Source organism: Glycine max, chromosome 10, assembly GCF_000004515.6.
Source record: "Glycine max cultivar Williams 82 chromosome 10, Glycine_max_v4.0, whole genome shotgun sequence".
NCBI lineage: Eukaryota > Viridiplantae > Streptophyta > Magnoliopsida > Fabales > Fabaceae > Glycine > Glycine max.
Window position 1 is genome coordinate 22283478 of NC_038246.2, and position 12474 is coordinate 22295951.

At 38.9% G+C, this 12474-nt stretch overlaps 2 protein-coding genes across 2 annotated transcripts in view; one reads left to right on the plus strand and one right to left on the minus strand.

The window, feature by feature from the left end:
• Positions 1-1237: 1237 nt before the first annotated feature.
• The window catches only part of LOC100816079 (serine carboxypeptidase-like), a 41389-nt gene continuing 30152 nt past the window's right edge, over positions 1238-12474 (minus strand). Inside the window, exon 5 of the mRNA XM_006589927.2 lies at positions 1238-1366. Within this exon, the coding sequence (XP_006589990.2) occupies positions 1238-1366 (129 nt within the window). The remainder of the gene's footprint in view (positions 1367-12474) is intronic.
• On the plus strand, positions 11370-11960 carry LOC102664421 (protein BPS1, chloroplastic). The gene has a single exon (XM_006588917.4). It carries the CDS (start codon positions 11409-11411, stop codon positions 11958-11960), a length of 552 nt encoding a protein of 183 aa, XP_006588980.1. The 5' UTR covers positions 11370-11408.

Consider the following 12474-nt stretch of genomic DNA (forward strand, 5'->3'; position numbering starts at 1 on the left):
TCTAACAAAACCACATCCTGTATCACAAGAATTAATTGCTCAACTTTAACATTCATGCTTCCTGGATCATGAAGTTTGGCGTGCTCCAACACATGTAGTAGGGCATAGTCATCCACAAACAGCGTCCAACACATCATTTCATCCATGTTAGTGAAGCCTTGATCGGAATAGTTGCGAAACAGTTTGTTATTGGTAAAAAGATCCGCCACAAACAACTTCTTCAGCACTTCCATGTTATCTACATTTTTGCTATGTAGAGCTTGTTGTACATATGGAGATCTTTGGATCTACATTGCCGCCCACAATTTCCCGTACTGCTCTCCCAGCTGAAGTTTTGGAGCACCATAATGGATGTGATCAAATGACATCAGCTTCATCGGCATGTAGTGCTTCTCATAATGCATTCTATCTGGGAGGAGATGTTGTGCTACTCGCTGTATCTTAGGGCTCCCAGGCTCTCGTCTTTCCACTGTGATTTCTAGCCATGTCAGCCTTTCTGCAAAGCTGAGTTTGGTTGAATTCCCAACCATAGATTGTGTAATGACACTTGAGGGAGGGAGAGAGGGAGCGAGAGGGATTGTGTGTGTAATGGCAGAGGTCAGGTGCATGCATGCGTAACGTAATAAACCTTTAATTTTCTCAAGTAATAAAAATATAAGATCTGTGGATTCTTGGCTTAGTGTTTGCATATGAATAAACTCTAGTTCTTCATATACTCTTTCTTTAAACTTTTACTGTTCTGGGCTTAGTTTTTGTTTTTTTGAGAAATAAATAATTAAGATGGAAAGGAATAAGGGAGAGGAAGATAATTAATTCTTCTTCTTTACGGATTAGGATCTCTACAGTTTCAATATTACCTGCAACGTGCACAGTTCTAGAATCTTAATCATGATTTTATTAATTAGATCAATCTTCACTTTCGTGGTAATTGAATCTCATCAAACCCATTAGGATTTATGATAGTTCAATGAAAATTTCCAAAAGACTAAAAAAGTAACAAAATAGAAGTACATACATATATTTGATCTTATATCAAACAAAAATAATACGAAATTCCTTCAGAATAGTAGTTTTTTTTCCATTATAGAAGTTCTTAGTACATTATATTTTAGAAATTGTGCAAGATTGGGATATCACATCCAGCAAACTTACCTAGTGGTTTTACTTCACTAATATTTATTTTCTCATTTATGTTCCCTTTTGTTATAGTAATTAAACAAGTAACAAGTAAGAAAAATCACATGTCAGCAAACAATTTTTCCTTATGAGCTCTTGATTTAGCAAGGGTTCCATTAATCCACTTCTTCAACATCTTTAATGCAACCTTGGGCTGGTCCATTGGAACCATGTGACCAACATCATGGACCTATTTTAGTTACAGAAAAAATTGAACTGAACCATTTTCCACTGACCACAAGCAAAGCCAGAAAGGAACTTGGTAAATAAATGGAGTGTCTACTTCCGAACAATATTAAATTTGGCCGTTAGCGCTGCACAAGCACAAGTTTGCATTTGACATTGGCAGAAAAGAGTGCAATTAGCCCCACATAAAATACATATTCATTAGTGTGAAATGTCCTTAGTTTTAATATTCAGTACAAATCATTAACATTGAAAGCACTAGCTTAGTAATCTATTCTATCTTTATCAACATTAATGATTTGTATGTAATGTTAAAATTTAGGTAATTAGCACAGAAAAATACCTCACTATTAGAAATTACACTTTCAACATCGGTTATTTAGGGCATTCTACATCGGCTCTAAAACCGATGTTGAAAGTGATGATGTTGAATGTATCATCGTTAACATCGGTTTTCAAAAACCGATGTTAACATAAATATGATAACATCGATTTTCTAAATAAACAATGTTAAACACAAAGAACTACAACAACAAAAAGTGTATGCATGACGAAAGTTGACATCGGTTTTGTAGTAAAACCAATGTTCATGTTATATATTGACATCAGTTCTCTAGAAGAATCGATGTCAATGTAATACATTAACATCGGTTTCAGTAGAAAACCGATGTCAACGTTGATGATGCATATACTTATTTGTTGTACGTCTTTGTATATAACATCGGCTATTCATAGAAAACCGATGTTAATGTACAACTTTAACATCGGTTATTTATAGATAACCGATGTTAACTTTTGTACATTAACATCGGTTATGTATAGATAGCCGATGTTAACTTATGTACATTAACATCGGTTATGTATAAATAACCGATGTTAATATAGAAACGGTAACATCAGTTATGTATGAATAACCGATGTTAATGTACAAAAGGTAACATCAGTTATGTATGAATAACCGATGTTAATGTACAAAAGTTAACATCGGTTTTCTGTATGACCGATGTTAAGGTTGATGTTGACATCGGTTTTTGTAAATAACCGATGTTGTTTACCATATTAACATCGGTTTTTGTTAATAACCGATGTTGTTTTCAAGTATTTTTTTTTATATATATACTTTCTATTTTTACAATAAACCCAAAATTGTACTTGTAAAATGCAATTTCAAGCCCAATTAACAGCAAATAAACATTTTATTCTGCTTTCAAGCAGTTTTAATGATAATAAACATCAACTAATTGATTTATCATAAATAAGAATCATTAAATGAATTCAATGTTCATATTACATAGAAAATGTCAAAAATGTTAAACCAAAGTAAACTAAGCTAAAGATAATGTCCCTAAATCCTAGGTTTGATCTCTAACTCGGAGATAAAATTGTGCCCACTGGATCCGCAATGCCTTTAATCTCTCTGGCTCCAATGGTCTAGGATTGTTAAAATACTACATGATGAAATAAACCATAATAAGTTAATAATGTAATACAAATTATAAATAAATCAATTTTGTTTGAAATAAACTTACCGCTTCCCAATTATTCCTAAAAGTTCCTAAAATGATGGTGGACATCTAGTGCATCACACAATAGCTGCACTCAGTACTTCCTTTTTGTCTATTACACTAAATACATAATGAAATTTGGATATTAATTAAACAACTAGTGTACAGACACATAAAGAAATATATATAAGTGGAAGTTTTATGTAAATGGCGTACCTTGACGACAATCCACCTAGCAGGAGCCTTTGATTTAGGCTGTGGAGCATCATCAAGACCTTTTAAAGCACTGTTCCAGATGAGTAACAATTAAAAATTGGTGTTGTAAGTTGAGGTATTTCGATGCAAATGTATTGAAAAGAACACTAACCTATTAATAATCCCCTTAAGGTAGTTGTCTGGCCTGTTATGCAATGAACAAAACCAGACAACTAGGTGTTCCTTGGGCAAGATGACCACCATCTGCCAGTGTCCGCTGCAGTGGAGATTAATATGGGTTAGTACATTAGTAAACATTAATTAAATTCAGTTATTTTGTGTGACTTACCCATTTAGGTAGGCTCCAAGATAGACATTGCATTTTGAACTCTGCATCCAAGTCTTTATGTAACTTTCAGACTCAAACTGCGATTGCCCATACCTCTGAATGGACTGTGGCTCGAGGAATCCATAGATATCAGAATTCCCCACTCGCATACATGTTTCAGTGAGATTTCTATTTATGTTAAGTCAAAGTTAAATATTTATGAATTGAAAGCAATAACTTAGGTAATTAAAAGTAATATAAAATGACTTATAGAATCCACAACTGTAACACTGATATGCTAAGACATTGACCACCGTGTGCGATTTCGGAGAGGTCTTCGTGCTTTATGTAGAGGGGGAAATTTGGATTAAAGACCTTGAACACGGTGGCATCCCATATAACCTGATAAGGCCTCAAGAAAAGCTCTGGGATGGTCAATGTCATTAGATAAAGTGGATCATCAACCTCCGGATCGGGCTTTGGAGGTGGTTTTACCGGAGACACAACTACCTGTTCATGAAACAAAGTTAAATAGCCTAATTTGAGGCACGCTTAATGAATTAATTTAAAAAAAAGAAACATATAGTAAGGACAATAAGTATCTGTTGTGATAAAGACTTGACCACATGTGTCGGCCAAGCAAGGAAGGTGTGAAGTGCCTGCCCCACTAAGGAAACCTCATTAGTGGGTACAGGAACTGGAGCATCTGCATCTGTAACCTCCTCCACACTCACCTTTACTTGGCCAGGCAACAAAGGAGTGTTATGAACAACAGTGGATCCCTCATAAACTCTCCCCATGGCAACCAGGCGGGCAGGATCTACTTCTATGTACAAGCCGCACCTATCAGAGTCACCCGTCTCAGGATCGTTTCCTAAGGGATCAACACAACTCCCCTTTGTGCTTACTCGAGAACCGAAGGGACCAACCAGAGGCTCGGGAGGCGGTGCAAGTCCCTGAGATTGCATTTGGGACTGAATCTGGGACTGCATCTGGCTGAATGATGCCATGAGCTGCCGCGTCACTTTTGAAGAGCTGCGGGATGTCCGTGGAGCTGATCCAAAGTATTGCTTGATGGTGACACCGGCTCCAGCAGCACGGACACGTCCAGGGTGCTCTAGACGTCCAATAGCAGCGGTGAGAACATCCTGACGTCCATGGGGGATGAAGGATCCCTGTGTGGCCTGCTCCTCAAAGGAATCCTACACAGAAAACACACAGTGGTACATGGCATTCACAAAATATTGAAATATAATTGTAATTGTTAGTTGAAAATGACATACGATCTTCTCAGCGATTTCCTTTGCGGCCTCAGTCGTCATCTCCCCTATTTTCTTCGTGCGGGCCATCTTCCACTTCACATGGCGTCTGACCGGGGATGGAGGGTCGATGACGCCATCAACGCTTCCTGACTGTACAGCTTCCTCCAGCTTCTTCTTCGTCTTCTCAGCCAAGAGCTTCTGCTCCAAGTAGTCATAACCCCCACGAGACAAAACGTGGGGGGTAGTATTCTGCTTCTAGATGGCCTGTGCCTTCTTGCGCACATCCTGAAAAAATTAAACAATAATGTTTCAAATTGGTAGAATGAAGTATAACAACATCATGTTTTTTGAAAAACAACTTAAATGGCAAGGAACATACCTCCCAAGAAGGGTCTCTGCAAGTCTGGCAAAACTGGGCCCACTTTTCCTTGCTGATGTTGTATTTCTCACAGACAGTGTCCTCGACACCGTCCTGATCGGCTGCAAGGGCCCATTTCCTTGTGAGGTCTGATTTAAACTGCTTCCATCTCTCCCCCACGGTCTGAAGTAACTTCCTTTTCATCCTACTGTCAAAAGCCTCTGGGATATCAAATTCTGCCTGACAACATCAAATAAAGCTTATTTGTTACAATAATGTATTTTTTGGCTATTAATTAAACAAAATCAAATAAGAAAAGAAAAATACCTTAATATCCTCCCAAATCAGGTCCTTCTGAGCAGTAGGGACCTCCTTCCAGTTCTCGTAGGTGACGTCCACCTTATCACACGCCATTATCCCCAAATATGTTCTTAATTTCTTCCTGTGGGGACCGTCGGCCTTGCCGGTAGCAGGATCAACATGGACCACTGGTCTCTCAGCACCAGGTGGTCTAGTAGACAATGATCGTAAATGTGAGGCTTTGCGTGTTCACTTCACGGCAGACGACGAAGCCGATGCGTCCGGAGGAGGAGGAGGAGGAGGAGGAGGAAGAGTAGGGGAGGCATGTGGAGAACCCATGATCTTTTATACAATAACATACAGCAACATACAAAATAGGATTAATCAAAAGAGGATAAGTCATAAGTGATTTAGTTGTGCTTTTTAATTGTGATTCAAAACAGGATAAGATGTAATAGTAATGAAAAAGTCTGATAAATCAATAGTCTAATAACAAATTAAGGTTGATGATGTGTTGTGATACTTGTGCTTTAAATTTGTTTCAAGACATGAAAGAAAATTATTGTGTAGCACAATTAACAATAATCGTAGACATGTCAAGATTACATAGTGTGCACTCAAAGCTAGATTTCCATGGGATTTAAAGGATGTCAAAGTGGGGTGAATGCAAGCAAAATTTTCTTAGATTTTTGGAATTGTAGAGAAATCATTGACAACAGTACTGCAAAGTCTCGGGGAAGGAATGACATGAAGACCTTGAATGATGAAGGAATGAAATTGGGGGTTACCAGGGGAGGGGTTGATTGGGGTTGGTGTCATTTTGTACATAGCAAATTTTAGTGACGTGTTGTGCATCAAACATTGACTAGAGATTTTATTTAGGGCAAGCATGTTAAAAAAAGTCTATTACATGTAATCAGTAGTCAATGGATGCGTGATGGAATATAAATACTATATCTTGAGAAATACACATGTAGATGGCATCCTTAGGACTTCATCCAGCTGATGTTTGTTGCCAGTTTCATCATCCACCACCCTTACCTTCTCTAGCTTCTCACGTTTATTGTTGTTAAACCCATATTTATGCCTTCTTCCCTTCATGTCTTGCTTTATCACAACTTTAGCCGAATCTCCTATCTTCAGCACAGTTGAATCTCCTGTCTTATTCTCCAATGACACACTTTGATGGCCTGTATCTCTTTTCTTCATATGTTCTAGTGCTTCAGCTTCAGAATGCATAGAGCAATCTGAACTTTCCAGTGATCACCAAAGGCTTCTGCATCAGCATTGACACTCTCCACCCTTTTTGCTTTATTCTTCTGTGCTGCATTTCGTGCTTCCTCCTTATAATTCCCAGATTTATTAGAGGTTGCACTAGAAGAATCAGCACCAATCCGTGCCTCTTTCTCCTCTACCAGCTCAATATCCTTCGTTTCACCTTTGCTTTAGTAACTACACTGTAATTACAAAACAAAAGTTGAAAGGAAAGATATTGAGCTGGTAGACGAGGAAGAAGCACAGATTGGTGCTGATCGTTCTAGTGCAACCTCTAATAAATGTGAGATTTATAAGGAGGAAGCATGGAATGCAGCACAAAAGCATAAACCAAATAGGGTGGAGAGTGTCAATGTTGATGCAGAAGCCTTTGGTGATCACTGGAAAAATTCATATTGCTTTATGCATTCTGAAGCTGAAGCACTAGAACATATGAAGAAAAGAGATACAGGCCATCAAAGTGTGTCATTGGAGAATAAGAGAGGAGATTCAACTGTGCTGAAGATAGGAGATTCGGCTAAAGTTGTGAAAAAACAAGACATGAAGGGAAGAAAGCATAAATATGGGTTTAACAACAATAAACATGAGAAGCCATAGAAGGTAAGGGTGGTGGATGATGAAACTGGCGATAAACATGAGTTGTATGAAGTCCTAAGGATGCCATCTAAAACAAAATACCGATGCCTCAATCAGAAAAAAATGTAGCTGTCACTTACTTGCTTTGGTGACCTTTGTCTTTGCAGAAAATTACATTAGACGATGTTAATCAATTCTCCTTCATCATGATCATTACAATTAGCATGAATGTCGTCAGCTTCTTCTTCTCCGACAATGTTAGGAGTGATTTGTGTGGTCAAAGGACTAACATAGGTGTCCATGTATGAATCATCATCTTCTACATTAACACCAATTGTTTTGCCTTGCAGAACCATGCACCACCTTTCATCACAAGGGTCTTGCACGTAAAATACTTGTCTAGATTGTTCTGCCATGATGAAATGGTCATTGTGGTAACCAAGTTTCTTTAGGTCTACCAGCGTAAATCCTATATCATCGGTGCGCACACCGGTGTTGTTGTCAACCCATTTACATTTGAAAACACATACCGTAAATTTCACATAGTTAAGCTCCTAAATTTCATCAATGAACCCAAAGTAAGGGACGGAAGCAACACAGGGATTGGCGTCATTGACACTTGCAAAGTGTTGAGATTCAGCCCTTAGGGTGACCCCGCTGTTCTGCATTGTACTTTTGTCATCTTGTGCTTTTGTGTAAAATGAATACTTGTTTATGTCGTATCCTTGCCAAGTTATAACATTTCTTACAGGCCCATCGGCTAGTTTTCTTAATGTTTCTGAAGCATTCTCATCTGCAAAGATTGTATCTTTAAACCAATCACAGAAAGTCTTGTTATGCTTTTTCAACACCCAATTCTTTGACATTTTTGGATTATTCTGTTCAACTAAAGCTTCATGCTTAAGTATGTATGGAAAAACTTCATTACTATTGTTCAAGACATACAAGTGAGCTTGTAACAAATGTTCTACACTTGGAGTGATCACATGCAGTCCTCTTGAACCCTTACCACCCACTCTGTCATCATGCCGAGACTCAGGAAGGCCAACAGGTTTAGCCTTCTCTAAGTATTCTGAACAAAATTCAATGGCTTCTTCTGCAATGTACCTCTCAACAATAGATGCTTCTGGACAATATAGATTCTTTGTATTCCCTTTTAAGATCTTCATGTATCGGTCAATCGGGTACATCCACCGTAGATAAACAGGACCACAACATTTGATTTCTCTGACCAGATGCACAATCAAGTGAATCATGATGTCAAAGAAAGCAGGGGGAAAATACATCTCCAACTGGCACAATATAATTGCGGCCTCATTTTCCAACTCATCAAACTTGGCAGGATCAATGACTTTGCTACATATAGCATGGAAGAAAAAGCACAGGCGAGTTATCGCTAACCTGACTTTGTTTGGCAAGATGTCTCGTATAGCCACGACTAACAATTGTTGCATAAGCACGTGACAATCATGAGACTGTAACCCTACAAGCTTAAGCTCCTTCAACTGCAAAAGGCTCTTAATATTTGAAGAGTATCCTTGTGGAACCTTCACCCGACGAAGACACTGACAAAAACTTATCTTTTCCTTCTTGGACAAAGTATGGCAGGCTGGGGGCAAGTAAATTTTCTTCCCATCAGACCTTGGATGCAACTGTGATCGTATGCCCATATCAGCTAGATCTTGACGGGTATTCAAGTCATCCTTCGTCTTGCCTTGAATGTTAAGGAGCGTTCCAATCACACTGTCACAAACATTTTTCTCCACATGCATAACATCAATACAATGTCTAACGTCAAGATCAGACCAGTACGGAAGATCAAAGAAAATGGACCTCTTCTTCCATATGCAACTCTTACTTTTATCCTTCTTTTGGGTATTCCCAAATACAATATTTAGATGTTGAGCCCGCCGATATACTTGTTCACCAGTCAACGGTATCGGCGCAATATCATGCTCTTAACTTCCATTAAAAGCTTTTTTCAGTCGTCTGTAAGGATGATTGGGTGTTAGAAAGCGGCGATGCCTACTGTAGACTGTTTTTCTCCCATGTTTAAGTTGTATGTAGCTTGTGTTTTCTTCATAGATGGGGCATGCATGATGACCCTTAACACTGTAACCGCTGAGATTCCCATATGTTGGAAAGTCATTAATGGTACAAAGAAGCATTGCACGCATTTCGAATGTCTCCTTGCGAAATGCATCAAACACTACAACCCCCTCGTCCCACAACTTTATCAAATCTTCAACCAACAGACTTAGATAAACATCAATGTCATTTCCTGGCTGTCTTGGGCCCGATATCATCATAGACAACATCATGTATTTTCGCTTCATGCACAACCAAGGAGGCAAATTGTAAATTACTAGCAGAAATGGCCATGAATTGTGTTGAGTGCTGAAGGTGCCATATGGATTCATTCCATCACTGGCTAGTCCAAGTCTAAGATTTCTTGGCTCTTTCCTGAAATCCAGATACAAACCATCAATGTTCTTCCACTGCGAGCAATCAGCCGGATAACGGACCATTCCATTAGAAATCCTTCCATTTGCATGCCATGTAAGGTCTTTTGCGTCATCCTCATTAGAAAAAAGACGCTTAAACCTTGGAATGATTGGAAGATACCACAAAACCTTCGCTGGGGGGCCCTTGTTGGAGTTTTCATCAGAACTGCTTTCCTCTTCATCCTTCACTTTGTACCGTGAAGTCCCACAGATAGGGCATTTCGACATTTCTTGGAATTCATGCCTGTACAGTATGCAATCATTGGGGCAAGCATGAATCTTCTGATACTCCATACCCATCAGACACAATATCTTTTTCGCCTTATAGTAACTTTTAGGCAACGTGTTGTCCTCTGGAAGCAGATTGTGCACTACCTCAAGCAGTGAGGTGAAACTTTTGTCACTCCACCCATACCTGGCCTTCACATTAACCAGACTTAACACAGCAGACAACAGGGTTAAGGAATTCTTGCACCCTGCATACAAAGGCTTCTTTGAATCACTCTGCAATCCTTCATATACAGGGGTGTGTGCTTGTTGGAAAGACTCTTGTCCAAGGTCATGAATCATGTCCTCTAACCGATCTCCCATTTCTACATCAAACGATTCAGATTGGGACCCACTCTGCATGTCTGTGACTTCACCATGCCATATCCACGTCGTGTAATTCTTCTTAATCCCATCACACAATAGATGGTCCCATATGTCATCGAGTAGTTGTCGTCTTCCATTCAAACAGTTGATGCAAGGACAATAATATTTTCCTTCTTCATTCGGTCGACCTCTTTCTGAAGCAAATTGCAAGAACTGTTCGACGCCATCCTCATATTCTGGGCTCATGCGACTTTCATTCATCCAACTTCGATCCATCTAAGCAATTCCATGCATGAAAATCTCACTTTTTTATTTATAGGTGTGGCCCTATCCCATTTAGGAAAATTGTCTTTTATGTTAGCTTCAAACGTCAGGGTTACCATTATTTACTAAAATTTGACTAAATTTCGGCAGCATTTCGCATTGGTCTCCAAGTACAAGACATGACATCGGTGAAATGAATTTCCCGATAATCAAGTATGCACTCAGAGAACAACTTGAAATGCATTGAACCGAAATTTAATCAAATTAATGAAAATAATAATAACCTTCACGAATGAATCTAACATAAAAATACTAGTCTCCCCAAACTGTCCAAACAGACAATTCAAGACTAAATACAATGACTAATGCAAACTGTCCGCAAGAGTCATTGCATTCAGTCTCAAATGGGAATCTAAGGTTCACTCAGCATGAACAACAGTTGTTTATATAGCAAATTACATTGATCACATACAAGAACATACAAAAGGTAAAATTCAATTACAGACAAATATAGACATCAGCAGTTGTTTATGTAACTAATTTCAAATGCTGGGTTTCAAGGGTGCTTATGCTTTATTATTGTAGTTGGGTATATGTGTGTGTGTGTGTGTGTATCATGAGGGCCTGTGTGTATCATGAGGATGTTTGTAGTTGTCATGCTAGTAAAATTTGAGGGCAAACTAGTGATCAATGTTGTTTTGTGTGATTACAGATTATGGAAATCTATCCACTATTGCTTTAAGTCTGAAGGACCCTGTTAGTGTGAAGGAGAGGAGGGAACGTTTTCTGCAGGGTTTGGGCTTAGCTGATTCTACAAACCGTTAAATTTGGAGTGATGGAAAGCATGTTAGTTCTAGGAACCCTAGAATTGAGAAATGTAGTTCTATGTTAGATAATCTTGTGGGCTCACTAAATCTTCCTAAGGTTAAAAATTCTACCAAAGGAAAGGTTTTGATGCAAGCTATGTATGGAGTTAAGGTGGAGACTGTATTTATTTGCAGGGTGTTTACTGCAGCATTCTCTGGCTCGTCAAAGAAGTTAACAAACTTGAATGCGGTGGACATACATTCATGGGATCTAGATTTTAGAAGGTTGCAGAATCTTGTAAATGAGGAAATTAGAGTAAGATTTTCTGGTGGTAAATTTACTGTATTGAATGAGTTGGAAGCGGTTGATGCCTCTGTGAAGATATTATATCCTACTATCCAGACTGGTGTAGATACCATTGAGATAGAATGGCTTCTAAAGACTGTTGAGGAATTACGTGCGGGTGCCGAGAAGCTTTCACAAGGAAATAATCTCCTTGCAAAGGGAGTAGATGGGTTTTTTGAAGCCGTTATGACTAGTCGCGATACTTTGCTCAGCTCTGTGAGGTTTGATAAAATTGTAAATGATCGTTCCCTAGGCCGTAATAGAGACATGCAGCTAGTTCACTAATTATGCAGTAGCCTAACTCTGGTAGGTTTTGGGGGAGGGGTGTTCCTTTGTAGGATTAGTAGTATTTTCGGTCTGTCAGTATTTTCTGTGTATGGTTGTGTGTGTGTGTGTGTGAGTGGCTGTGTGTGTGTGTGTGTGTGTGTGTGTGTGTGTGTGTGTGTGTGTTTATGTGGGTGAGTGTGTGGGTGTGGTTGTGTTTGCTTGGGGGTGTGTTCTGATTCATTGCCCTTAGCCCTAAGATTAAGGACCCTCAATTCATTAGTGATTTCTCACCGTATCCCTCACAAGCTGTGTTTACAAAATCCGTGCTAACGCTCTATCTTATAGGCTTAGCCCCTCCTATGAATCAGCCTTTTTTGATGAAGGCCATCAGCCTTTGTCAGGACAAACAGCTGCTTTCATAGAAGAATGATAGGCTACTAGGTTGCTGAAGAGGTAGAGAGAAACTAACAGACCTTGTATGGTGTTAAATGATATCTGAAAAACGATAATCGGCATCATGGAATTCGTCTTT